At 41.7% G+C, this 27,090-nt stretch overlaps 1 protein-coding gene across 1 annotated transcript; it reads left to right on the forward strand.

The window, feature by feature from the left end:
• Nucleotides 1-70: 70 nt before the first annotated feature.
• C3H4orf51 (chromosome 3 C4orf51 homolog) lies at nucleotides 71-26,731 on the forward strand. Its single transcript, XM_050946691.1, has 6 exons — nucleotides 71-356; nucleotides 3,471-3,547; nucleotides 7,334-7,392; nucleotides 12,126-12,204; nucleotides 12,325-12,395; nucleotides 24,823-26,731. The coding sequence occupies exons 1-6, from the start codon at nucleotides 121-123 to the stop codon at nucleotides 24,916-24,918; spliced, it is 618 nt and encodes a 205-aa protein (XP_050802648.1). The 5' UTR covers nucleotides 71-120; the 3' UTR covers nucleotides 24,919-26,731.
• The last annotated feature ends 359 nt before the right edge of the window (nucleotides 26,732-27,090 follow it).

Raw genomic sequence — 27,090 nt, forward strand, 5'->3', positions numbered from 1 at the left:
TTTCCCTTTCCTTAACCTTGTTAAAGTTAGGCTTGGTCACCTCTAGCACTCATCAGCAGAGGAAAATTATTTCTAAAGTAAGGTAAAGTTGCTGCTCAGAATCTATGAGCTGCATCCAGGATGAGCTATTTCTTCTTAGCTCCTGAATTGCCTTTGCCCTTTAGTCCTCTCTCTTCTCAAGCTTTTGAAGAAATTCAACGCCATGCCGAGGAAGCCTGGAGACGGGAGGCTCAAAGAGAGGCCAACTGTGCAACAACATATTCTGCTGGTTATGGAAAAAAGGAGCTGGCTGAATCCGCAAGGTGCAGAACCAAACCCTCCTCTCCTACCAGGATAAATAGACCTCATCCACCAGAGTAAGGTTTATTCCTATTGAGTGGAGCCTAAAATATGTAGTTTTTTGAGTGGAAAAATAAATTCCTCTTAGAGGTAGAGGCTAGGAGAGGCTTATTATACTAGGTCTGTCTTATTTTTCATCTCTTCTAAGAGGAATCTGAACATACTGAACTGGAATGAAACCTGACTGCTATAGAAAATGAGTAGGATGAGTTTAGAAATCAAGAATACCCTATAAAAAGATCAGGTAATCAAATTTGGCAGGTTCTGTTTAAGACCCAGGATTAAGCTAGCCACCCTTCATGTTCAATCCTGGAATGGGAACAGCTAGTAAATAACTGCAACAAGGATTTCTAATGAGATCATAAACTACAAGGGCTCATATTCTTTATGATGTCATCAGAATCCTAACCTAGAATCATTTTATCATTGCCTTGCCACTCAGTTTTGAGTACTTTAACTTATAAAACAGAGCTAGATCTAGACTCAGAGATACATGTGTATATATACACTACAGCTTGTCTATCCATTTAATGATGAAGACAACTTTCACATTTCAGGCATTACATTCAAGAATTGATGGGGCAGGCTGTAGCTTCTCCCTATTCCTTTCTGCTTTTTTGGCTCCTGTCCTCTAGCAGAGTCTCTGGACCTGTTTGTTAGTAGAACTGCAATTAGCAGCAGTGCTATACTGAAGAACAGTTGGTGATACCACTCACACATCTTAGCGTACTAAAGTTTACACAATGCTAGAAGATGGAAACATTTGCAGTGTTCATGCTTATTATAAAAATCCATTTTTGATGAAATCCTTATTCAAGTCTAACAAGAAACAGGAACCATCCATCAAGAAATCTCAAGAAGTACTTGAAGGTAAAAAGAAAAAATTGCCTCCTTTGGTTCAGTATCCCTACTTCTTGGTGGAAGCAAACTTAGTTTGCCACAGCAGCATGCTTTTGCAAGCTGTTGAGAGAATGTGATGTCATTGTTTATCCTGATTAATATTAGGTCTGATGGAAAACATCTGTTAGTATTTGTTGTCTGATAGAGCCAAAACATATATATGACTCATGTCGTTAATCAAAAATACAGTATAGAAAGACATTCAGTAACTTTGCAATTGCCTAAAGTCTGAGTTTGTGATAAGGGAGTTGACACCTCAGGTGTCACAAGGTTGCAACCATCTTGGCCTTCCCATATTGTTAAGTCAGAAGGGGGATCCCAGCTAGATGGGACCAAGATCTTGGTATGAAAAAGGGGTCCCAGTCTGGAACCACTGGCCTAAGTATAAGATCTAAAATATATACAGTGTTGTTCCTTTTAAAAAACAAGCAAAAAACCCCTTATTATGCAGGTTAAAAGTAAAAATATATTGCCTTACAAAAAAACTAAGGGTGAAATCCTAGCCACACTGAAATCAATGGGAATTTTACCACTGTCTTCAGTGGGCCTAGGATTTCACCCTAAAATATGCTACATTGTTATAGGTGAGACTTTAAATGCCTAAATGTTATGAATTCTCAAGTACAGCTGTAACACCAACCTAATTTTTGCTGCTCTTGAGTCTCACCTGCCATACATGGCATATGCAGGCCCTCTCCCTACTCATTGTAAAAACAACCATAATTGTGCTCCACATATCATGGACTGTTCTCCACCCTGCATCCTCCTGTCACTCAATATATGGGCCCAAAACACTCTACATACATATATGAGCAGTTGTTTCTTCAACTCTGGACTCCATCCCCTACATTCCCAATATAACTTCGTTCTAACTGAGGCTTTTCTCTAGTTCCCATCCTGGAAGTATCTAGATGCTTCCCGAATAAATTAAATTTGTGTTAGATCGGGAGAGCAGGCAGGGATATGTCTGCACATAGGTGAAGAATGCATCAGAATGGAGTACCAATGGGGAAGAGTTTGGACTGCATGCAGGGGGTGGGTTGGAGTAGTACAGGGTTTGGAAATGAAGTAGGTTCTGGAACATTAATTGAAAGTTTTCTGACTTTACGATGTGTATATTCCTTCCTTGCATAATGTTGTAACATATTTGGGGTCTGTCTTCTCCTGTACTAGTTCCCAAGAGGAGGAGGCAGAAGATGTAGTGAACAACTTTCCCTCACCCAAGCAGCAGAGCAGGATCTTTGAGAGAGTGAGGAGGAAGGCTTGCTGGCCTGTGCACCATGTCTCTAAGGGAAAGAAGTTTACCATTTGGTTAATGGGGGTGTCTTTCCAACATACCAGGCAGCTAGTGCTTTCAGTACCATGCACTGAGCTCCCATTACTCCCATTCACACACTGACATTATCCCTTCTGGCAGCTGAGAATCTTGCCCTGGCTGGCAGGGTTTTGTAGTAGATCACTATTCAATCTCACAATGCCAGACACAGCAGGATTTAGGGTATTCCAAAACACCTCAGTGATTTAGGCATTTAAGTCCCATTTTCATATTCCTTGGGGATAGTTAAGCACTTAAAAAGAGGTTTTTCACAAGTCAGCCACCTACACTAGCCAGGAATGATATGCTGAGAAGAGAGGTGGGGAGAAAGGGGCGGGAGGCAAGTCTAAGGTGCCTAAGAAGCTGACCTCCTATGACTGGCTGATGAGCCACAGATAGATTCCTTCTTCCACTCGGGATCCTTAGCTGCAAATGGTCTTCAGGAGTTAAGAATTGTCTCCTGCAGTCCTGCTCCTAGAGACATACAAATCCTGTAAAACAACTATAGAACTAGAATGGCATCTCCCATGTGACATTTTGAAAAGCTATGCCTTATTGACCAGCTAGAGCATAACAAATGTTCTAAGTGCCAGGGGAAAAGAACAGGCCTGTTTTGGTGCCTAGTTCCCTAATGTTTCTTCCTCTGAAGCAGCTTGTACTGGGCACTGTCAGAGACCGGATACCCAACCAGATGGCCCATTGGGCTCTTGTTCTTGTGTTGATGGGCACGGCATAAGAACCTAAGTAAAACAGATTTTTAAAAACACCTGCATAACTTACTGTAAATAAAGAAAACCGACCAATGACAAGGTAAAGATTCTGCAAATTTATCACATTGCGCAAGCTTATAGAAATAAAACAGCCTTTTGTTTGATCTAAAAGACTTAAATGTTCTCTCTCCATGTGTGTTCTCTAGAGTGTTTATGGTAAACCAGCTTCATTATATACCTGGATATTACAACAGTGATAAACAAACTGCTGCAGATGACAAAGGTAAATCTAACATACTTGGTTATTCCGAGGATGATTCCTTAGCCAATCTGGTAACCTCTGTGATTTCTAGATTCTTGTTACTGATGGAGCAATGACAATGATTTAGAGGTAGGGAGAGACTTAGGTTTGGGGCGGGGGGCGGGGAGTGAAAACACTTGGAAGGTTTCATCTAGGTGGGAGGCAAAGAGTAGGAGACATAATAGAGTGACTGAGAGCTGGCCAGAGCAGCTGCAGGATGACTGACCCCGGGCTATGTGGTGCTGTGGAGCAGCGTTCCTTTGCCCTGCAGCACCAGCTAGCCAGTGTTTGGGCTGGTCTACACTACAGGGGGAAATCGATCTTAGATATGCAACTTCAGCTACGTGAATAATGTAGCTGAAGTCGAATATCTAAGATCGGATTACTCACCCGTCCTCACCGCACAGGGTCGATGTCCGTGACTCCCCCTGTTGATTCCGCAACTCCGTTGGGGTTGGAGTTCCGGAATCGATATAAGCGTGCTCGGGGATCAATATATCGCATCTAGATGAGACGCAATATATCGATCCCCGAGGAATCGATTTTAACCCGCCGATACGGCGGATAGTCTAGACGTAGCCTCTGAGGCAGTGACAGCTCAGCCTTCTCAGTATGTCTGTGCACCTGCTGGGGGTGCTCCCTCTAGCTAGTCTGGTCAAATGGGCCAGGCAACCAGGCAGTTACCAAGTAGGCCAACAGTCCAGGACTGCCACAGAAAGATAAACATTTGTTTCAGGGAACTGTCAGGTGAAAGACAAGCAGTTGCAAAATGGCCCCTGGACAACAGATACAAACAGGGGTTGACTGAAACTCAAAGGAACCTGGATCTGATCCAACCGAAGTCCCTCCTCCTCAACCTCCCCAATCAAAACTTTTCCCTGGAAAATACCTGGTTCCTGGCCCAGCCAATGCTACCTCCAGCACTTTCTGGGTAATGTCCCCCCATAGATCCAAAGTTTGTGGGTCCATAGGCCCCCTCTGATCCCAAGTCCCAAATCCATGGAGGCTACGTTAATTCACCCATGGGAACAAAGAAGCAGTAGCTGCAGACACCGTTTATTAAGGTCACTAAATGTCACCTGTCATTAGACACATTTTAATATTACATTTGAACATAGACTGCAATAATTGCTAGAATTTATTCCTCCAACTAAACAAACCATGGTATGTTTTAGTATGTCTGTCTATACATGTGTAAGCAGCATTACTTTTGAATAAAACACTCACAGCAGTTCATTAATAGCAGCATAAGATTTGGGGATCACAATTACAGAAGTATAGTATTAACTCCTGGAGCTTCCTCACATAATTATAGTGTAGTATCATCACTTTTAACATCAGTCTTTCTCACTGTATAACACAATTTATTTCTGAAGTTAGAGTTCATGGATTGGGGATCTAGACTGGGGACTGGAGACATGCCAACAAATTAGGGCTATATTAAATGACCTTAATTAAAACTATATTAAAACTAAGATCTTTTTCAGCAAGACAGAGTTCAAGCTGTAGTTGTTATATAAGTATATTTTGAAGCTGTTGGTGAACTTGTGAAAGGCAATTGTACTCACCGTCTACATTATCAGTAGTTCATAAATACCAAATACCTGGCTGTCACTTCTGTAATGAGGATGAGGAAAAATGAGCTACAATAAAAGGTGGAGATTTTTCTTTGTGAGAAGGTAAAAATTAAGTTTGTTATGGTTAGGGAATGTGACTCACTACAGTATAATAGGGTGTTCTTCCTGGTTTCTAACATGTTGAGATATTTCAAATTCTTTCTAAACTTGCCCAATTCAACAAGATACATAAGCACAAGTACTCTGACTGAAGCTAATTATATTGATCTAATATTTAAAAAACACCTTATTGTTGTCTCAATCATTTTGTGTGCAATAGTTAATATTAAAATACTAGTTAAAACCTTCAACATTCTTTGTGATTTCCTATAACCATAGTAACAACAATTGAAAGGTAAAGACTATGTAACTCGGAGATGTACCGTAAGTTCTCCTCCTCCCAAAGCCTGCATACAGGGAAGAAGGGATAGCTCAGTGGTTTGAGCATTGGCCTGCTAAACCCAGGGTTGTGAGCTCAATCCTTGAGGGTGCCATTTGGGGATTGGTCCTGCTTTGAGCAGGGGGTTGGACTAGATGATCTCCTGAGGTCCCTTCCAACCCTAATAATCTATGATTCTTTATTTTTATATGGGCCACATTATTATTGCCCTCATTCACTTGAATGAGAGGTGCCAGCACGTAGCTGGGAACAAAATTTATCTGTCTTTTGTCTCTCTCTACCTTGAGAAACTGTATTGCCAAAGTCTCTGACTGACAAAGTGTTAAATTACTAGGTTAGTCTCCTTCATTCGTCTCCTCCTGAATTTTTTTTTAAAAATTACCAAAGAAACCTTCATGATGTTTTTCCACCATACCAATGAAAAGTGCCACATCAATGGTCCGTCAACGACTGGGAAGTCCCACTTCTACACTGGCCGTTTACCTCTAGCTATATCTGAGTGTTGCAGAATTAAAATCCTTAAACAACAGTAACAATATTTTGCACTGATCTAGCACTTTGCATCTTCCTCATGCTGTTCAAATCTTTAACTCAGTAATTGTCTACATACCACTGTGAGGGAGGCAAGTATCACCTTGATTTTACAGGGGAGGAAACAGCCAAGGAGAGGTTAAAGTGACTTGCCCAATAGTACACAGCAAGTCAGTAGTACAGCTGGGATTACAGCTCAGAAGGTTCCGGGCTCTCACTAGACTGCACTGCTGTTTAAAAAGGTCATATCCCAGAACAGTGCATAAAGTTAGTTTTTTATTGATAATGATCTAATAAAGGGCTCTAGCTGTATTAATGAGTCATTGTATAGCATCTTTAATAATCCAGAATTAGCAACTCAATAAAAGAATTCTAATCTTCCATTGTTATGGGGCAGCAATGCATCCATAGTTATTTCTCATTGCTCCATATATGCATTTTTTGTGCTGGCTGTTTCAATAGAGTTTTAATTAAAATAAAGTACATTCAAAAAGTAGATGTAAATATTTGCAACTAACATGTATATTAGATATACTTAGCTCTCAGATCTTGTTTAACTATTTTAACCCAGACTGTGCTTCTTGGACCCACCACTGCAGCGGCCACCTGGCATGGTCCATGCTCTGCACAGGTGGAGTGGGAGGGACTGGCCAGGTTAGGGGAAGGATGCACATTGCCCCCCATCTGACCAAGTGGACATTTCTCTGACAATTTAAAAAATACAAGCCCAGGTTGTAGTATTTTTCTGCTGGAGTGTGCTGGAGACAGCCATGGTCAGAGGAGAACCTGGTATTACAGTTCCAATGGACTTGTCGCTGGGGAGCCAGTGAGTGGGTTGGGAGAAGGTGGCTGCTGATGAGACACAAAGCCTCCATGCAGATGGACCTCATCTCCTTCAGATCCCTGGAGAGTTGCCAAGTTTGGGAACAGGCCTTGGGCCTTTCATTCAGGGAGGAAAAGCTGCTCCTCACATGGCAAAATGTGGCAGGGGAAGTAAATAACTGCAAGGAGATCACCTCCTCTGTGGCCTCATCCCGCAAATATTCCCCAGGAGGATGTGCTGGGCAGACAGTGTTTAATTTGGTAGCCTAATTTTCCTCTCTGTATATATATGTGTATTGTAAAATTCAACACATTATCAACTTGATTATCATTTTTATCAAGAAATTGAACTGAACATTGTACTTGCTATAAGGCTTCCATTTCTTGTTTTCCTTCCAGGCAAATACTATGAACATCCAGGTTACAGAGAAGATTCTAAATATGTCAGACAACAAGTAGTAAGTACAGAATTTGAAGTTAATTTGTACCTGATCATTTAAATCTATTGATCTTGTGTTGACAATAGAGGGCACCAGCATTTTATCCTAGTCAAAAGATTTATTAAAAAATGGTTACCTGCCTGTAACTGTTGTTCTTCGAGATGTGATGCAGATGTGTATTCTGTGTGGGCATGTGCACGCCCCACTCACTTGAGCCAGAGAACTTTGCCTAGCAGTACCCGGGGGGGGGGGCAATAGTGCCCTGCAGCCGTAACCCCTCTCCTGCTCATATAAGGATGGCACTGCCCCAAACCCCTCAGTTCCTTTGCACTGAATATCAGGAGTATAGACTCTGATGCAGACGGGATGGAGGGTGGGTCGTGGAGTACATGTCTGCATCGCATTTCGAAGAATAAAAGCAACAAGTGGGTGTTTTTTCTTCTTCGAGGAGATGCAGCTGTGCATTCCATGTGAGCGACTTGCAACCATACTAACAGGAGGTAGGGCTCTGAGTGTACTTACGGAAGGACCATAGGACTGCCTTCTCAAAGTTTGGGTTTCCTCTGGATGCAACTGTAATGGCATAGTGGTTTGCAAATGTATGCACAGAGGACCAAGTCTGGGCTACTTCATGCTGTCATGATACAGTTATCCACCTGCAGAGTGTCTGTGAAGAGACTGCTTGACCCTTCATTCAGTCTGCATATGAAACAAACAGAGGAGGTGAGGAACGGAAAGGTTTAGTTCTATCCAGATAAAAAGCTAAACATTACTTGACATCCAATGTGCAAAGATGCTGCTTCTCTGGGATTGAATGCAGCTGAGGGAAGAACACTGGTAGATATTAAACTTGGTTCAAGTGAAATTGGGAAATCACCTTAGATAAAAACTTTAGGGTGTGGCTGCAGGGGTCCTGTGTCTCTGCAAAACTGCATGTAAGGAGGCTCTGCCATCAAAGCCTGCAACTCACGCACTCTCCTTGCAGGTGTTATCGCCACAAGGAAGGCATTTCTCTGACACAGAAGGGGGAAAGAAGAAATTGCCAGAGGCTCAAATGGAGGTCTCATAAGAGCCTCTAAAACTGAATTAAGGCCCTACAAAGGAACCAGCTCTTTAACTGATGTATGGAGATGAGCGACTCCTTTCAAGAATCTCACTGCCATGGAATTTGAAAACACCAACTCTGACGCATAGCTGGATGAAATGCCAAAATTCCCACCAGGTGGACTTTCAATGAACTAAATATAAGACTGGAAGAATGAAGGTATAACAGATTCTGGCTTGTATCCAGGATATCTTGAAGTGTCGGTTGAACTCCCTGGGCTAACCATCATACCGAGAATCACTTCCATTTGGCTGAATAGTTTGATCAGTCGAGAGCTTCCCCCTGTTAAGCAAGACCTGCTGGACACACTCCGAACATCAGTTCTCCTCCTCATTTAGTCATGCAGTCACTACCAGGGAATTAGGGGCCTGGTGAGAGTAGAAACCCTCAAACCCTTGCATGGGAATGAAGTATTGTTTCTCCGAACGCTTTGCCAAAAGTCAATGAAGTGGGGGTATTCCAGAGGACATTTGCAGACCTTTCATTTATTAGGAGGGCTACTATCTCTGGAGCTGATAATTGGAGAATATCCAGCAGTTTATATATAATCTCCTGCAGGAATTCCCTGTGGATGCCCAAAGTAGTGGTCATATTCCTCAAGAGGTCCTGAAACATGTTAAAGTCCCCGGGCACCGAGGAAGAGGAAGATTCTGGCATGGTAGAGTCATACAGGGAGGATGAGGAGGCGGTTCACTGTGCCAACAATGGATCATAGGATCGGGTCAGAAGAGCCCTATGGGTTCCGAGGGAATGAACTCAGTGGTCACTTGCAGTTGAGACAGTATGGGAGCAGGAGTCATTGTTGGGACCAGTGATATCTCTCTCGATTAGGTCAAGGAGTAGGACACTAGGGACTGTGGAATGTCCCAGGGATTTCAAAGAAACACTAGGCATACAGATAAGGCACTGGTGGTCAGTAAGCACCAGACCAAGAGCCCTTATCCTGATCTCAGTATCGATAGTGATCCAAGGGCAATCTGGCGAGGACGACAACACTGAACTGGATCTTGAGGAATCTTGGAGGTTCTGTGGTGACAAATGGGGGAGCCAGCACTGATGGGCCAAACAACTGATAAGACTTATCTGAAGCCCAATATGGAGGCAGCATCAGTGCTGAAGAGGAGTGGGGAACTAGCACCAGTGGCACCAAATGGGACCCACTCCTGCTTGATACTGGGAGAGGCGCTGGCACTGAGGCCAGTACTAAACTGGATGATGGGATCTGCCACTATGACAATGACAAGACCCAAGGATGCACGACATTAAGTGGGCCTTCGGTGCCAGACCCAGTCTCGATGCCACAGTCTGCAGCCCGGGTAGTCTGCAAACCTTCTTTAGAGGTCTTTAAGCTCAGGCTTGACAAAACCCTGGCTGGGATGATTTAGTTGGGAATTGGTCCTGCTTTGAGCAGGGGGTTGGACTGGATGACCTCCTGAGGTCCCTTCCAACCCTGATATTCTATGATTCTATGATTAATGCAAGCTGTGGTGCTGACAGACCTGGCAGCTCTGCAACATGGCCAGAAGGTGCTGGAGGCACAATGGAGGAAGAGCCGGTTGAAGTCATAGCACTGGAGAACTAGAGTCCAGGACTGAGAGGCAAAGAAGGTCTGCTGCTGCCTGGTATGCTGTTGGCATGGAGATGGTTGGCTCTGGTGCCAATGTCATCGGTACTGGACTCAATGGATGCCCCATGGCTGGAATCGCCGGGGACCGCTGTCTGGAACCGCAGACTGCGGCTGCTCTGGCTGGTCCGGGACTGGTGCCTGGGGCTGCCCGAGTAGTGGCTGGTGTGGCTGTCCCCAGGGCGACCTAAGTATCTGCACTGGAGCATTTGCTTGGGTGGCCCTGGGGTCAGCCACACTGGCCGCTGCAGAAGTCACGGAGGTTGCAGAAAGTCACGGAATCTGTGACTTCTGTGACCTTCATGACAGACACAGAGTCCTTCTCACAGCCTGCTCCAGAAGGTGCTGCTTCAACCACAAATCTCTTGTCCCGAGTCCTCTTTGTGAATGACTTGCAGATGGAGCACCACTCTTTAATGTGTCCCTCATTAAGACACAACAAGCACTTTGGGTGCGGATTGCTGTTGGGGATGGCCCCCCTACATGATGTACAATGTTTGAACCCCGTGAGGGCATCTCACAGGGAAGTCAGCTGCTCTACTAACAGTAAACTAACATTTAAACTACATCTAAGCTACTATTACTATATACAAGCAAAGTTCTCAGAAGACTGAGGATGGAAGTATGAGGTGAAGACACCACACTGCTCTTACTCTAGCCATGGGCAGTGACAAGGAACAGAGGGGTTTGGGATGGCACCACCCTTATTTGGCCAAGGGAGGGGATACATGGGCAGGGTGAGAGCGCTTTCCCTACATGGGCTGCTAGGCAAAGTTCTCCGGCTCTGGTGCAAAGCATGTGCACATGCCCACATAGAATATGCGGCTGCAACTACTTGAAGATGATTATAAGTTATGATGGGAGAAACACACATAAAGCAAACAGGGGTAATTAAATCAATCTACTCAGCATCAATTTCGCTTCAGTTAGGCAAATGTGTTCATTTTGGGACAGCCCATTTTGGCAATCTGGAAAGAGAAGTTAGGAGAAAGCAACAAAGATACAGAGGTTTGGAAAATAAAACCTGTGAGGAAAGAGTTAAAGACTAGAGCATGTGTAGTCTGCAGAAAAGACAAGCGAAGGGGTAAGAATGCTGTGCTCTTGCCTTTATTGTAATATCTGCAGATATATGTATCTGAATTAACAAAGCAATAAAGGCTTTTGGTGCTGCATTTTCTTTTTAATGCTTATTGGTTGAAGTAATTGGATCTGTTATTGTGTTCATTAGGAATACCAGCTGGGCTTCTATGGCCAATGACTTGTGAACAAGACCTATTGGAGGTCAAAACATTGGAGGGCCTGCTCTGAATAGCTCCCAGTGGGCAATACATTTAAAATGGGTATAATGTTTTACCACTTTTAAATACTGTTGTGTTTTTCCCCTCTATCGGGCCTGCCTTAGTATTGCATTTTTGATTGTTTGGAGTCTAACTAGCCATTTGGAGATGGACTTGGAAGATGTACACTCGTTAATTTAATTTGTGACTTCTTTTTAAAGGCAAGTTATTGCACCACTGAAGGCAATGGAAATTTTGACATTGACTTAATTTGGAGGAAGAGTGATCCCTAAATGCTAGCCTGTATTTTTTTGAATGGCACTGAGGCATTTGCTCAACCATCCTATCCTCATTCTGTATGCTGAACTACACACACACACACACATTCTCTCTCTCTCTCTCTCAGAAGCTATACCTGCTAATCATAGATGATACCCAGAGACAGTGGGCCTGATTTTCAGAAGTGCTGGCCATCCATAGCTCCTACTGATGTCAGCAGGCGTTGCGAGTAGGCAGCTCTTCTTAAAATCAAGCCCATATAATAAAACATGATTGGTTACAGCAGGTCTGCTTGTTTTCACATTCACTGCAGTGCTCTCATTTCCGTTTGCTGCTGCTCTGTGGAACTGTTAGGACAGCATCACACAGTAGATCTGAATATAGACACTTGCTAGCGATTTATTGTGATGTGCTCAGATTGGCAGCCTGGAATAAGGAGCAATGATTTGTTACTATCTTTTTACAGGTGTATCAAAATATGTACTCTGGTGGTTCAAAGTCACATCAGGCAGCTCAGAACTGGATAAAACATGCCAGTGAAAATGGTGAGTGTAACCCTAAATCACTCCCCCGAGCCTCATTTGCTTCCCTAAAATATAAATCTTCCATGTTTCAAATTCTTTGCTGGTTTTCAGCCTATTTTTTTTTCCACCACTTCATGACAGAGGGCAGAAATATTGAGAAAATGAAAAATTTTGCAGCAGAAAGTCAGAAGATGCAGACTATACCACACAAGGTAAAGACCTATAGCTGTTACGTAAGTAGCTTTCATTGTATAACTTTTCTAGAACAGGCCCCTTGTGTGGCCTAGGCAGAAGACCTGGGTTCTAGAGCTACTCAAAACCAGCCATCTTCTCTGAAGGCAGAAATTCAGATCCCTCTTTATAACACCTCTGTGCCTTCTTCCAGGCAGCCTCCAGTACACAGTATGCCTAGGAGCTGGGCAAATTTTCTGATCAAAACTTTTTTCAGCAACAAATGCAGATTTGGGTGAACTGAAACATTTTACAATTTCATGCAGAATTCACCAAACTGTCAGAAATTTTTTTTTCCCCAAAAATCCAACTGTTTCACTTTAACATTTAAAAACTGAAACATTTTTAAAAATTTCCTTTAATTAAAAAATGCCTTAAAAAAAGCTCAACATCAAAATGAAACATTTAGAAACAAAGTGTTTATTTCCACTCCAGACAATTTTTTTGGAATTGCCATTAAACCAAATAATATCAGTTATTTGCACAACTCTAGGTATGACCTTCCTGAACTCATCCACAGAGCCTCCACCCTGTCCATATTTAAGTCCCTCTTAAAGACCCATTTTTGTCATGTTATTTACAGTGAATCAAGTTGATTTGTATAGCAATTGCCTATTGTTCCCATTTTCTTAGCCTATTTACTTGTCTATCTGTCTTTATATTGTGATCTCCTCTGAGCAGGGACCATCCTTCTCAAGTATTTAGAAAGTGCCTAGCAATGCCCATTATGTGCTATAAATAAACAACAAATAATCCCATTTTTACAAAGCCCTTTCGTGCCAATTTCTTCACTGACCATATCTTTGCACCTTCTTTGAGGTGAGCCATCTACCTCTTACTAACATTGCAGTTGCTTCAACTTTATTGTGTGTTGGAATCTCCTACCTTGTAAATTCTGACAGATCTTTCTCCAGTGCTAGAATTGCCAGGCAAGATAGTGATCTTGACGGAAAGACACACCTGTCCGATGTTGTAATCTTCTGTACCACTGCTGAAGATGGTAAGCAGGGCTGGCTCCAGGCCACAGCGCGCCAAGTGCGTGCTTGGGGTGGCACACCGCAGGGGGTGCTCTGCAGGTTGCTGGGAGGGCGGCAGGTGGCTCTGGTGGAGCTGCCGCAGGCGTGGCGGCAGACGGTCCACTGGTCCTCCGGCTCCGATGGAGCTCCCGCAGACACGCCTGTGGCAGCTCCACCGGAGCCGCGGGACCATTGGACCCTCTGCAGAAACGCCTGCGGCAGGTCCACCGGAGCCACGGGACCAGCTGACCGTCCGCAGAAACGCCTGCGGGAAGTCCACCAGAGCCGCGGGACCGGCGAGCGGCAGAGCACCCCCCGCGGCATGCCGCCGTGCTTGGGGCGGTGACATTGCTAGAGCCGGCCCTGATGATAAGGGAAATAATGACGCATCACCTACCACTTAAAATCATGTTGTTGGATAAGGTTTCCCTACCAGTCCACTGTCAAAATGCTTGTGGCTTCTCCAGCATACATAGAACTTCCTTCACAAGTGTGAGTGATACTTCAGTATAAAGTCCTAGCTTAGAATCCCAGGACTTCCTGATTCACACTATGTTTTTGGGGTCTGTCTCATCACAATGAGGCTAAATTATGTTGATCCAGATGTAAAGACACAAAGAGATTAAAAGCACCCACATAGTATGGTGATTGGTGCCCTAAAGATACAAGATATAGGTCTTTGGCACTAATAGAACTTCAATATCACCAGATAGGTAAATCTGTTCTATAGAGTCACGAAACAAACTTTCAATCAACTTAATATTAAACTTGAAGAAAAATCTCTTTTTTTCATATCTGATGTAGAAGCAATTAAAATATAAAAAGCAAATCAAACATCTACTCTCTAAAATATATTCCATTATATACACACATTTCTCAGAAACTTAGAGTCCAGCAAACACCGAGAGACTAAAATACCAAGAGTTAAAAATTCACAGAATCCATAGAAGGTTCACCTTTGTGGTTCAGAAGAGACACCACTTTATTCTGTTTTGCCTTCTGATCTGGGTTTTTTGAAGCCATCTTCCTGCAGAGAAGAAGAAGAAAAAGATGTTGCCACTAAAATAAAAAAGCAAAGTGATTTACTGCTATATGGTATTTAACTATAATCTGGTATTTGCATTATTTCATATGCTAAATAAAGGAAACAATGTAGTATAGTAAACTTATGTGTCTTGGCAACCTAAACAAAGCAGGAAGAGTAGATGTATTTGATCAAAGGATGGGAAGGGACAATTAGTTACCTATAATTTATCTTCTCTGAAGATAAAATTTGACTGAATTCCTGCTTTTGAGTCTTGTGCTTTTAGTGTGAGAGGGAGAGCTAGTGGAGTTCTTTGCTTAAGTTTTTTTGCTGCAGGTACGTGAGCATCATGAACAGACTCTCAGGGCTTGTCTACATCAGAAAGTTGCAGCGCTGGTGAGGGAGTTACAGCGCTGCAACTTAGGAGGTGTACACATCTGCAGGGCACCACCAGCGCTGCAACTCCCTGTTTGCAGCGCTGGCCGTACTCCCGTTTTGTCTCGGGTGTAGAGGATCCAGCGCTGGTGATCCAGCGCTGGTAATCAAGTATAGACACTTACCAGCGCTTTTCTTGACCTCCGTGGAATAAGCAGGTATCCCAGCATACCTGAGGAAGCCTCTGGTAATCAAGCTGGTCTCCTTCCCCGGCTTGCTCTCGCGTTCCCCGAACCCCGAGCAAGCAGGTCTCCTTCCCTGCGGTTTGCAGGGTGGTTCCGGGAACGCGAGAGCAAACCGGGGAAGGAGACCAGCTTCGCCGCGGTTTGCTCTCGCGTTCCGCGAACCACCCTGCAAACCGCAGGGAAGGAGACCTGCTTGCTCGGCGGTTCGGGGAACGCGAGAGCAAACCGGGGAAGGAGACCAGCTTCGCCGCGGTTTGCTCTCGCGTTCCCCGAACAAGCAGGTCTCCTTCCCTGCGGTTTGCACGGTGGTTCGCGGAACGCGAGAGCAAACCGCGGCGAAGCTGGTCTCCTTTCCCGGTTTGCTCTCGCGTTCCCCGAACCCGAGCAAGCAGGTCTCCTTCCCTGCGGTTTGCAGGGTGGTTCGCGGAACGCGAGAGCAAACCGCGGCGAAGTTGGTCTCCTTTCCCGGTTTGCTCTCGCGTTCCCCGAAACCCCTTGAAGCCGCCCAACAGCGCTGCAGTGTGGCCACATCTAACACCACTTGCAGCGCTGGTTGCTGTAAGTGTGGCCACTCTGCAGCGCTGGCCCTATACAGCTGTACTAATACAGCTGTAACAACCAGCGCTGCAAAATTTTAGATGTAGACATGGCCTCAGTGTCTCAGCAGCAAAGTGCTTCTAATCCCCTCTGAATAGTTTATGCCAGAAATATACATTTATGTGATAGTATGATCAGAAAGAAAGTAATCAAAATCTTTTACTTCCCAAGTCTCAGTAGAAGTTGAGTGGGCAAGCAGGGAAGCAAGTCAAATGATGATAATTGCAGAGAAGCTAACTTGCAGGTTAATTTTCCCTTCTTTGAACATACTAAATTGACTGGATTTCTACTCTTAAGCCTGGTCTACACGGGGGGAGGGGTAGGGGGGAGAGGGAGGGAGAGGAGAGATTGATCAATCGATCGATCTAAGTTGACATACTTAGACCTACTCACTGTGGTGTCTTCACTGTAGTGAGTCAACTGCTGCTGCTCCCCCGTCGACTCCGCCTGCGCCTCTCATGGCGGAGGAGTACAGGAGTCGACAGGAGAGCACTCTCATTCCCGTAACAGAAAAACTGTTGGAAAAGGAACACCTCAGTAAAGAATCTGCAAGGACTCTTCCCTGTGGAAACTACTTTGGGGATTTGATTCAAAGCCCATTGGTCAGATGTATTGTTGGTAGTATTGGCCAGGAACCAAAATTTCTCTTCCATGTGAAATTCTGACATTTTTTGGGGGAAAATTTAATTCAGAATCTGAACAAAAAAGTTTGCTTTAGTTCAGCGAACCTGTTTTATTTCATTTCTATGTTAACTTATTTTAATTCTATTTTAAACTGTATTATTTTATACATAATATAAACTAATTTCAATACAAAGTCATTTCAAAATTAAAAATCAAAATGTTGCATTCTTACAAGCTTGAATTTGAATGTTTCACCTTTATCAAAATACTCTATTTTTTTTCAAAACGAAATTTCAGCAAAATTGATGTGTTCCTGTAGAACATTTTGATGTCAATGGACTGGCATTTTTTGCTTGAAAAACACTGTCAGAAAATTTTCAGTCAGCTCTAATTGCTGGCTTTTATTTTTGCTTTCTTCTGAGTCATCAGAAGGCATTTAGTGGAGCAGGATACCAAAACTGAAGAACCAATGATGTGATCCTGGCAGGACAAATCCTGTTTCTGCATAAGGTACAGAAGATACTCATGTATGAATGCCAATTATTTCACTGGATACAGCCTATGAGGAAACACAATTGTAGACTGTTCCATAAACTACCTGTCATATGAGTTGGAATTTGGCTAGAATACTGGAAAGTGCCAAGTGATTTTTAATCAATACAAGTAGCCATGATGCTGACTGCAAAGATGGAACCTCCAGCAGCTGTGTTCAGCACCACACAAGGCAATGGTTCATTACTAAAAGTATGTCCATAATGAAGTCACAGGGTGTGATTGGAGCCTGAGCAGACATACTGGAGAGCTAGATTTAATCTAGTTAGCTCAGGTACTGGCAGGATGCACTGACACATAGGATAGCCTCATGAGTAATTATCCAGGGTCCTGCATGGCTTCACTGCTTTGCTACCTAAGCTAGCTAAATTAAAGGTAGCTTGGGTATGTCTATGGGAGCTGCAGTCACATCCCATGACTGCAGTACAGACTAGTGGGAGGAGTGCCTCCCATTGAAATACCTGCATCAGCTACCACTGGAGGTTCTTGTGAGATCTTCTATTCAAAAATTAACCTGGCCTCATACTGTTGAGTTTTATGAGAGTGGACAGGATAACACCACAAGGTGATATGGCTGCAGTCATGTTACTGAAGTGTTAAAGCAATTCATACATATATAAGCTTTTATAATGCACTTAGAATTCTCTTCTACTAATAATTAGATGTGATTTAAATTTTATTATAAAATTACTCACCGTATCAGACAGACCACTGAAAAACAACAACAATCTCAAAAGGACTTTTATGCGTAAAACATGATATCGAGAGATGTCTGAACTTTGGGAATGTGATCTGTTTGTGGACCCTTAATTATGTACAGCTGCATGGTTTGAATGGAAAGAGAAGATTGCTGCTTCTAGTTCTCTCAAGAGAAATCTGTCACTTTTTGAATAAGAATACACTTTGACTGATGAAAATGAGATCTTTGCACTGTATCACCATGTAATGGGTTTTATTTATTTTTAATTGAAATGCCCACATAAAAGATAGTGCATATTCCTTAATTACATTAACATTTTGTTTGTCTTTTTCATTAGGTTCTACTTACATAATCACATTAGAAATAGCTAGCTAGATATACAAAACTCTTAAAGATTATTATGTAATAACTATTTAGAGTGCAAACAGGCATCAGTCTAGTTACACAAGAAAAAAGAGCTATTCAGTTACATTTAAGAAATGTCTCTTGTATGAGTGATAGAGGTCAATACATGTCTAGTGCTTTATTCCACAGCATCATGTTTGTAGAGCAATAACTCCTGCAAATATTGGTCCATATTTACACTCCCATACCAATTTAAAAAAAATATTATTCAGCAAGAGATACTAATGGTTTATAATTAGCAGGACAACTGTTCCTAGTTATAATGCACTACAATTTTATGTTGAATATTGTAATAGAATTTTTTCAAATATAAGAGATTTTAGTCATATGAATTAATCTGTTCCTAATAATAATCTATTCTGCTGGATCTACCAGGAGATTCTGCATTAGCTTTTCAGCTTGTTTTAGAGTGATTTTTATAGGAATCCCAGATTGCTTTTTGCCTTACATCCATCCAAGAGCAGCTCTAGGTCTCCAATGTAGATTCCCTTGGAACTTACTGTTCACTTAGATTGTTTTTTTTCACATGAATGAAGGGCAGAAAGTTGTGTTTTTTTTGTTTTTTTTGTTTTTTTTAACTAGGACGCAATCACTGTCAGTACTTCAATATCTCAGCTGATGGGCTATGGTATAGTGAAATGGCCTTTCCTCTAAGGCCTACACTCACCTGAAGTCAGGATTTGCCGTTAAAATGTGGGTCTCCCAAATCACACCAGAATATCCTGGCCACCTTCAAAACTGTAATTACAGAAGTGAGCACAAGGATGAATGGGAAGTAATAGAAAATATGCCCCACTTTTTGGCATCTTTAAACACTGAAATATGTGATAGGTTCTCAAACCCAAGTCAATTGCCACTGACTGAGGCAAATGTTTCTGTGAAACTCCCAATTGGATATTCTATTAAACCCTTTTAAAAATCAAATATTTTGTTCCAGCCCTTGGCTGAAGATTCCAGGCTTCAATCAAAAATAGCAAACAACTTCAGAAGTCCTTACCTATGGTCTAGTCAGCCACAAAATGAGACCTTTTTAGTGTTCCTGGTCACATCAGGCCAGAAAGAACATCAGTGTGGGGAGTATGAGCACAGTAATCAGAGCTAAAGAGCACTTTGTTGCGCTTTATTAAAACAGGCAACTTCCCAGCAGAGTAACAAGCCCACGTTTGTCATTTCAATGAATCATTGGTTGAAGAAAGCTGGAAAAGAAGGTACATGACAGAAATTACCTTTATAGATTTTAAAACTAAAGCTTAGTGGGAACACCAGGTTTCTGTACTGCAGAGGACAATACAGGAACATGGGCCACCATTTCAGTAACTCCGTCCTTAGTCCATATTTTTCATATTTTCGAAGGGGCATCTTCAAATATTAGACACAATTGGGGGAAGTTGTCACGAATTATTTGAAAGTAGGCAAGCAGACTGAAGAATCAGATAGTTCAGTAACTGCTGCATCTCATCAGTATTGTTACTGTACAGTAGGCACTCATGGAATTCAGTCCCTCTTATAGATATTCTCACATCCAACTTGTAAAAATCAGCTGCTGTGCACATGCATGCAAGCACAATAGCTGGATTTACGTGCAGCATAGCCATATCTCTAGCCTATGTAGTATTAGTATTCCAAGAGCTGTGCAACATGTTTGTAACAAGACCACAAGCCAAGTAAAACCATGCTCTTACAGGGTTCAGATACAAGCTCTAAACTTAGCTTAGATTTGTCAAAACATTTGTGATTTGAGCACATTTTTGGTTTCATACAAAAAATCCACCTGATTTTCATGAGAAGCCAGTTGAAAGTTAGTAATCTCAACTGAACTTTGCATTGAATTTTTAGGCACAGGAGGTGCAAACCCATAGAAAGTAAAACTGACGGAAAGGTTTTCATATGAAACAACTGTGAACTGAAGCTACTGAGTTTCAACACAGCTCCTAGGGCATGATCCAATTCCCATTCTAGTCAATGGAAATCTTTTCCCTGACTTGAATAGGAATTGATGTGACTCTAAACCACCTTAGTACAGCAAGTAGTGGAAGATTATTTACACTGATCCCTCTGCAGAGGGATGAGAGTATGTGACAAACTTGAGTTTTATTTATACTGCTGTAGAAAAATGACAGTAGTTGCTATTAAAATCTTTACAGATGTTTGGCAAGTAAATATTACTGTTACTCCCTAGGTATTTCCTATACTAAGTAGAAGGGTTATTTCTGTATTATGATCTTTTTTTTTTTTTAATATTACAATGGTGATGACTTTATGTGTATTTAAAAGATTCATCCTGACAAAAAATCACAAGGCACAGGCCAGACGGCATCCCAGCTGAGGTTTTTAAAGCTGGTGGAACAATATTTCAGCACAAACTTTGCCAACTTCTCGACAAAATCTGGACCTGCAAAGAAATTCCACCTGACTTTAAGAACACCAACATTGTTACAATATTCAAGAAAGGAGACAAATCTTTGTGCAGGAACTACAGAGGTATTGCCTCCTCTCCATCACAGGAAAGGTCCTTGCCCAGATCCTACTAAACCGCCTTCTCCCCCTTGCTGAGGAACTCCTCCCTGAATCACAATGTGGCTTCACAAATGACATTATCTTCGTGGCACAACAGATTCAGGAGAAGTGAAGAGAGCAACACCCGGAACTGTTCATGGCATTCATCGACCTAACCAAGGCCTTTGACTATCAATCATGATGCCCTATGGAAGGTGCTGCGTAGGTTTGGCTGTCTGCAGAAATTTATTTCCATCATCAGACTACTCCACGATGAAATGACTGCCACCACTCTGTGCAATGTCTCAGAGACCAAACCATTCATCATTTGCACTGGTGTCAAGCAGGGCGGTATCACTGCTCCAACACTCTTCTCCATTTACTTTGCCGTGATCCTGATTCTCATCCATGACTGCCTTCCTGATGGAATGAGGATTGAGTATCGTATGGATGGTCAACGCCTCAATCTCTGACAACTCCAAACAAAATCTAAGATCACAAAAATTGGCATCACTGACCTTCAGTATGCAGATGACTGCGTCATTCTTGCACACAGAGAGGCTGATCTGCAAAGTACCCTAAATCTTTTTGCAGATGCCTATGTCTCTCTCTCAACATTGGGAAAACTAAAGTACTCTTCCAGCCCTTACCTGCACAAACTACTCTTCATACTCCACAAATCACTATCAGCGGAGAACCCCTGGAAAATGTGGACCATTTTCCATACCTTGGCATTCACTTCTGCCAAACAGCCAGTATTGACACAGAAATTGAATACAGAAATTGAAAATGTGTGGTGCCAGCACATCCTTTGGAAGACTACTGAAACGAGTTTTCAATTATAAGGATCTGCAAACAGGCACCAAGATCTTGGTTCACATGGCAGTTATCATCCCCACCCTTCTCTATGGATGAGAGACCTGGGTAACCTATAGATGACATCTCAAGCAGCTGGAGTGGTTCCAACAGCACTGCCTCAGGAGGTTTCTCAGGATCAGCTGAGAAGACCGATGAACTAACATCAGCGTTCTCTCTGCAGCCAACATCAGCAGCATAGAAGTGCAGGTCATGAAACACCAACTCCGCTGGACTGGTCACTGTGCACATATGCCTGACACTCGCCTCCTGAAGCAAGTACTCTTCTCTCGGTTAAGTCAGGGAAGAAGGGCTCGCCGAGGGCAGTGGAAGCACTTCAAAGACATACTGAAAGTACATCTTAAAAGTGAGGCATCAACCCAACAAACCAGGAGGACTTGGCGAGGAACAGAACACAGTGGCACCACACATTACGCCGAGCCACAGCTCACTTTGAGGAGAACAGACATGCTCATGAGACAGAGAAGCAATGAAGGAGGAAAGAAATGGCACAACAGTCCAGCCAACAACTATGTCTCCTCCAAGATCACAACTGCCACTTCTGTGGGAAAATCCACAGGTCATGTATTGGGCTTCTCAGCCACTTAAAAACCTATCAGCTAACCGAACCCCCTTGACAGACATCATCCTCACATCAAGGGACAGATGAAGAGAAGAGATTTAAAAGATATTATAGTAATTTTCCAAGAAGGTTGTTTCTACTCTATCATTGACCTTTTGCAGCATTTTCATAGCTGTGTTGGTCCCAGCAAAGTAGCTGAGGTAGTATCTTTTACTGGACCAACTTCTGTTGGTGGAAGTTACAAGTTTTCGAGAGAGCTTTTTCTCAGGTCTGCAGAAAGAAGACAGACACTCTGCTTCTTTCCCAAAATCTGAACAAGAGCTATGTGTAGTTCAGAAACTTGTACTTTCCAATAGAAGATGGCCCATTCAAATATATTACCTCATCCACCATGCCTCTCTCATTGGCTTGCTGTGTGATTTACAGCAAGTTATGTCACTCTATGGGCTTCAGCTTCTCCCATACTTAACCTGGGTATTAGAATACTGACCCCATTTTTGTCACGTTTTTTGCGTTCTGTGGATGACAAGGGCTGTATACAAACCAAGTATTAATAAAATACTGAATAAAACATTCCGGCCAGCTTGGGAAGCTGAAAAATGAACATGGGTCAAAAAATGGGATTCCTGCCTCATGGGAGCATATTGTTACTAGACAGCCAATCAAGTGTGTGGAGTAGAGTTGACTTTAAAAAAAAAAAGTGAATTAAGTGTTTGCAAAAGGTACTGAATTGACAGCCCTGGAGAATACATCCTTTATTAGCCCACAGAACAGGTACTGTTTGAAAGGTACAGTGCAACCTTCTGCACACTGGGCCTTGGTCCTGACCTGGGAGAAGGACCTTTTCTTTTGTGTAACCATAATAATGGTTTGTGCCACTACATTTTCATTGAGTTTGCAAATATTGTTGCATAACTGACTTTCAGATGTTTGACTAAAATATGTAGTTACTTCATCAAGACTGTTTAGTTTTTACCTTTTCTGATAATGTTTGACTTGAGGAAATATTTTTTATACTTAGTCAAATTTCTTTGAGAGGACAAAAACAGTTCAACAGTCTACAATATCTCACTGGAAAGTTAAGACCCTTGGCCTTCCTCATGTTCATCATGTGATCAAAGGTTTTAAACACAGTTTTTTGATCTGCTAGCACTAAGTCATGATGGGGGTCTCTATTTTAAGTTAGTGTCATTCTTCAAAACCACAATACAGCAAAGTATAAGGAAACCTAGTTTTTGTAATTTGGGAAATTACAAAATTTGATGGGAGGGATAACTCAGTGGTTTGAGCACTGGCTTGCTAAACCCAGGGTGGTGAGTTCAGTCCTTGAGGGGGCCATTTAGGGAACTGGGGTAAAAATCTGTCTGGGGATTGGTCCTGCTTTGAGCAGGGGGTTGGACTAGATGACCTCTTGAGGTCCCTTCCAACCCTGATATTCTATGATTCTATGAAGGGGCCATTTCTAGGGGTGAGATAGTAGCTTACTTTCACTACCAGTCTTTAACTTCTCTGCTGAGACTTGCCAAAAAGGAAGCTAATTAGCACCAAATATGATTGCAATTGTTGTAATGTGGACACTTGTTCACTCTAGGAACAAATGATATATTAAAACCAAAACACACACACACACACACACATATATATGTGTGTGTGTTTTGGTTTTAATATATCATTTGTTCCTAGAGTGAACAGGTGTCCACATTACAACAATAATTTTTATATATATATATATATATATATATATGAGAGAGAGAGAGATATGCGCAACTGATATGATCTATGACAAAAATCTCTACAATTAGCATCAATTTATATATGGATATAGAGAAGCTGTCCTAGGCAACTGTTATAGGTTTTTAATGTCTCCTTTGGAGCCCTGTACTGTTGGATTCCTCGTGACTAAGGCACTTGGCTTTACAGTCTGATAGGTAGAGGATTACAAGAAATAGTGCCAATTCAAATGTTTAAAACTCTCTACAACTTTTCTAAAATAGCTTCTCTGTAATATATGAGGCATATGCAGTATACTCAAAATCTTTGTACTATACCGTCAGGTATTTGCTCCCTCTAATTTTAAATGAGGGAATCATCCCATCTGTGTACCACTAGCCTTTATATCACCACACAAACATATTCCGTACATGTCAGAAAAACTAATTCAATAAAGTTTTAATAACCTAAATCAAACCATGCAGGGTTCCAAGGGAGACAGAGATCTTTAAAAAGTGATCTAGCTTTTCTAGATATGCAAATATCATATTTTGATCTCTCTCTTTCCCCATACCAAACTTTTATTAATTTTAGTCTTACTATTTGAGTATTTACTGTTCTCATAGACTTTAAGGCCAGAAAGGACCATCATGATCATCTAGTCTGACCTGCACCCACTCTCCTGTAATAGACCTATGTTCTGTATGTATGTATGTTCTGATCAATGTGTGGCTTGGTAAGATATAGACTCTGCTGTTAGTCATCTATAAAACCCTTTTGTCACAAATTTGAGTCCAGAGGGACCATAAGATTTGTGAAACTTTGGCCTTGTTTGGTGGGTTTAGTTCCATCTCTAATTAGGAATAAATGTTGTCATTTTAGTTAATATGTCAAATCTGGCAAACAGGACTTTTTCTTTCTGTCTTTAAATTACACAAAATGACCAGATCCTCAGCTAATGTAAATTGTGACAGCTCCACCGACTTCAACTGAGCTATGATAATTTACGAAAGCTGATGATCTGGCCAAAATGTTTATTGTAAGGGAGGGATTAAGACATAATGAGGGTCTGACAGATCAGTCTCTGGTATTGTATATGAAAGATATTACAGAAGCTTCCCAGGGTCTAGCTTACCCTCCATCTTTACACGCTTGATGAAGATTTATTAATATTTGTAATTCAAAGTATAAGAAGAAGAACAACATTTTACCTTTCTTTGTTATAGAAACAGCTGAGGTGGAAACTGCGAGGCAATCTTTTCTCAAACGTAACTGATTATGCAGCCAGGGCCATGGAAAAAACAGAAGTACCTTTCCTATAACATAACCAGTTACCAATTGATGCAGGAGCAGGATTAAACACAAGACTGAGAAAGCATGATACAGCATTGTCGTATTCACTACGAGGTGCTCAAGGATTAGAATATTTGTTCTAGGAATACAACCAAGAATTCTTCAGCTAATTAGAAGTTTATACCAGGGCTTGATTTGCACTGAAGATTGCTTTGAATAAGATAATTCCTTCATTACAGTGGTTCAATATTCTATTCTAACTTCATTTCAAAGTGTCAAGCTCTTGTTTTGATAAGTAGTGCCCTCACCTCCATGACTCTTGGCAATTTGTCTGACCTTGGAGCTGTGTAGATGTTTCCTCTCTCTCCATCTCTCCTGTGCATCTGAATGTCTTAATGGCATTATCGTTTTTTTATGCTGATCTTTACAAGACGTTGACAAAACATACACGCTGTGTTGGATGACAGAAAAATTCACATTATTTCACCAAAATGTACTAAATGGGAATTAAAGGCCAGATTCTACCACCTTTACTCACACAAAGTAGCACCTTACTCCACAATTAGTTCCACTGGTTTCAGCTGGGCTATCTGTGGAGTCAGATACTACTCAATATGAGTAAGGGTGGCAGAATCTGGTTGTAAATGAGAATTTCATAGCTCTTAAAGGGATTATGATAATCTAATCTGATCTAATCTCCTTATCATTGACACTATTTCTTTATAATTTACCTAAAGGCTATCATGAATAATTAGTCAGACTTTTACAAGGAATGCTAGGAGGGACCTTTATTAAATTCTGTGTTGTGGCTGTCACAACAAGGCTTTCATTTATACACCCAACCTACAGTCTGAAGGATCTCAAAGTACTTTATAAGGAAAATCATACAAGGATATTTAGGGATCACTACTAAAATACCTGTGGTGGAACACAGCAACTTTTTAACAGTACACAACAACGCTACACATTAGCTTTAGGAAAGGAAGTGAAGAATGCTGTATTCAATTAAAATACAGGGGGAATATTTGGAAGGTAGATAGAATGTAGTTACATAAAGTTCCATTTGGCTAGCAAGTACAGATTCTATTTTTGCTCTTACAATGCCTCAGAAGGTCAAGACCATGCATATATCTCAGCTGAAAGACAGCACTTTCAGCCGCACAGTATGCCCCTGAAAAATATACTGGCGCATTGGTCATTATTGAATCAAAGGAAAAAGTGCCACATCCTGAATCATGCAGCACCACTTCAAACAGTATATAAGTGCTTTGGAGGTCTCGCATCCCAGTACTGAGCAGGTCCCACTCTGCTTAGCTTGTGAGATTAGAAAAGATTCCAACACAAGGCAGTATGGCTGAAGGCCAAATAGTCAATTATTAATTTCCTTACATTTTCCTACTTTTGATCAAGAAAGACGTAAAATGTAACAACAACTGGAATTACAAAAAAATCGCAGAATTTTCTCCTGGTTAAAACTGAATAAAATGTCTGTCTTACCTTTTTATGTCTGTTACTCCTGTTGGGAAAACTTCCCTATCCGCATTTTTTAAAAATCCTTAAAGTTAGATAGATTAGTTAACAAACCAATGGAGGGGGAGAGGAAAAAAGAAAAGAAACCAGAGTATAGCCAACCATTTTTAATTAGAGTATATTGTACTTCCAAACTGGATACACTAGAAATTGGCAATGCAACATAAGATGCAAAAGAATATACCAGTTACTGTCAAAATGACCCTGTACAGCCTTATAATGCAAAAAGCTTTATACAATACAAATTTTTATTAATGTACACAAACCTTGACAGTGTGATATTTGAACATAATACAAGTAAAAAAGGACAGGAGAAAGAAAGAAAGTGCTGAGAACTTTAACTGAATGGAAAACCAAGTCAACCTTCATTTAAGAATGCATAGTGAAAACGGCTATGAAATCAGCTTTGGGGTGGTGGACATTTACCAGAACTTTTAGTCTTTAACAGATCAGAGATATCTATGGAGAACATTCCTTTCCTTAGCTTTGAACTGCAAACCAATTATTGTATATGCCAGAGCTCTGATAAGTACTGTATATTTTTCTTAACAAAAATAAAACACCTCCAAATACATCTTTTCTCCCTCACCAGAAAGAAGTAAATGGTTTTTTTTTCCCAAAGTGCTAAACAAAGTTGCTCAGTTATATCAAACGTTATTGTAATTCAAATA

The sequence above is a fragment of the Gopherus flavomarginatus genome, chromosome 3 (genome assembly GCF_025201925.1).
Source record: "Gopherus flavomarginatus isolate rGopFla2 chromosome 3, rGopFla2.mat.asm, whole genome shotgun sequence".
Taxonomy (NCBI): domain Eukaryota; kingdom Metazoa; phylum Chordata; order Testudines; family Testudinidae; genus Gopherus; species Gopherus flavomarginatus.

Coding starts and splice junctions, on each gene's coding strand:
- C3H4orf51 (XM_050946691.1), top strand. CDS start 121: ATGAGCTATTTCTTCTTAGCTCCTGAATTGCCTTTGCCCTTTAGTCCT. Junction 3,548..7,333: donor AACTGCTGCAGATGACAAAG/GTAAATCTAACA, acceptor TTTTCCTTCCAG/GCAAATACTATGAACATCCA. Junction 12,205..12,324: donor AAAACATGCCAGTGAAAATG/GTGAGTGTAACC, acceptor ACTTCATGACAG/AGGGCAGAAATATTGAGAAA.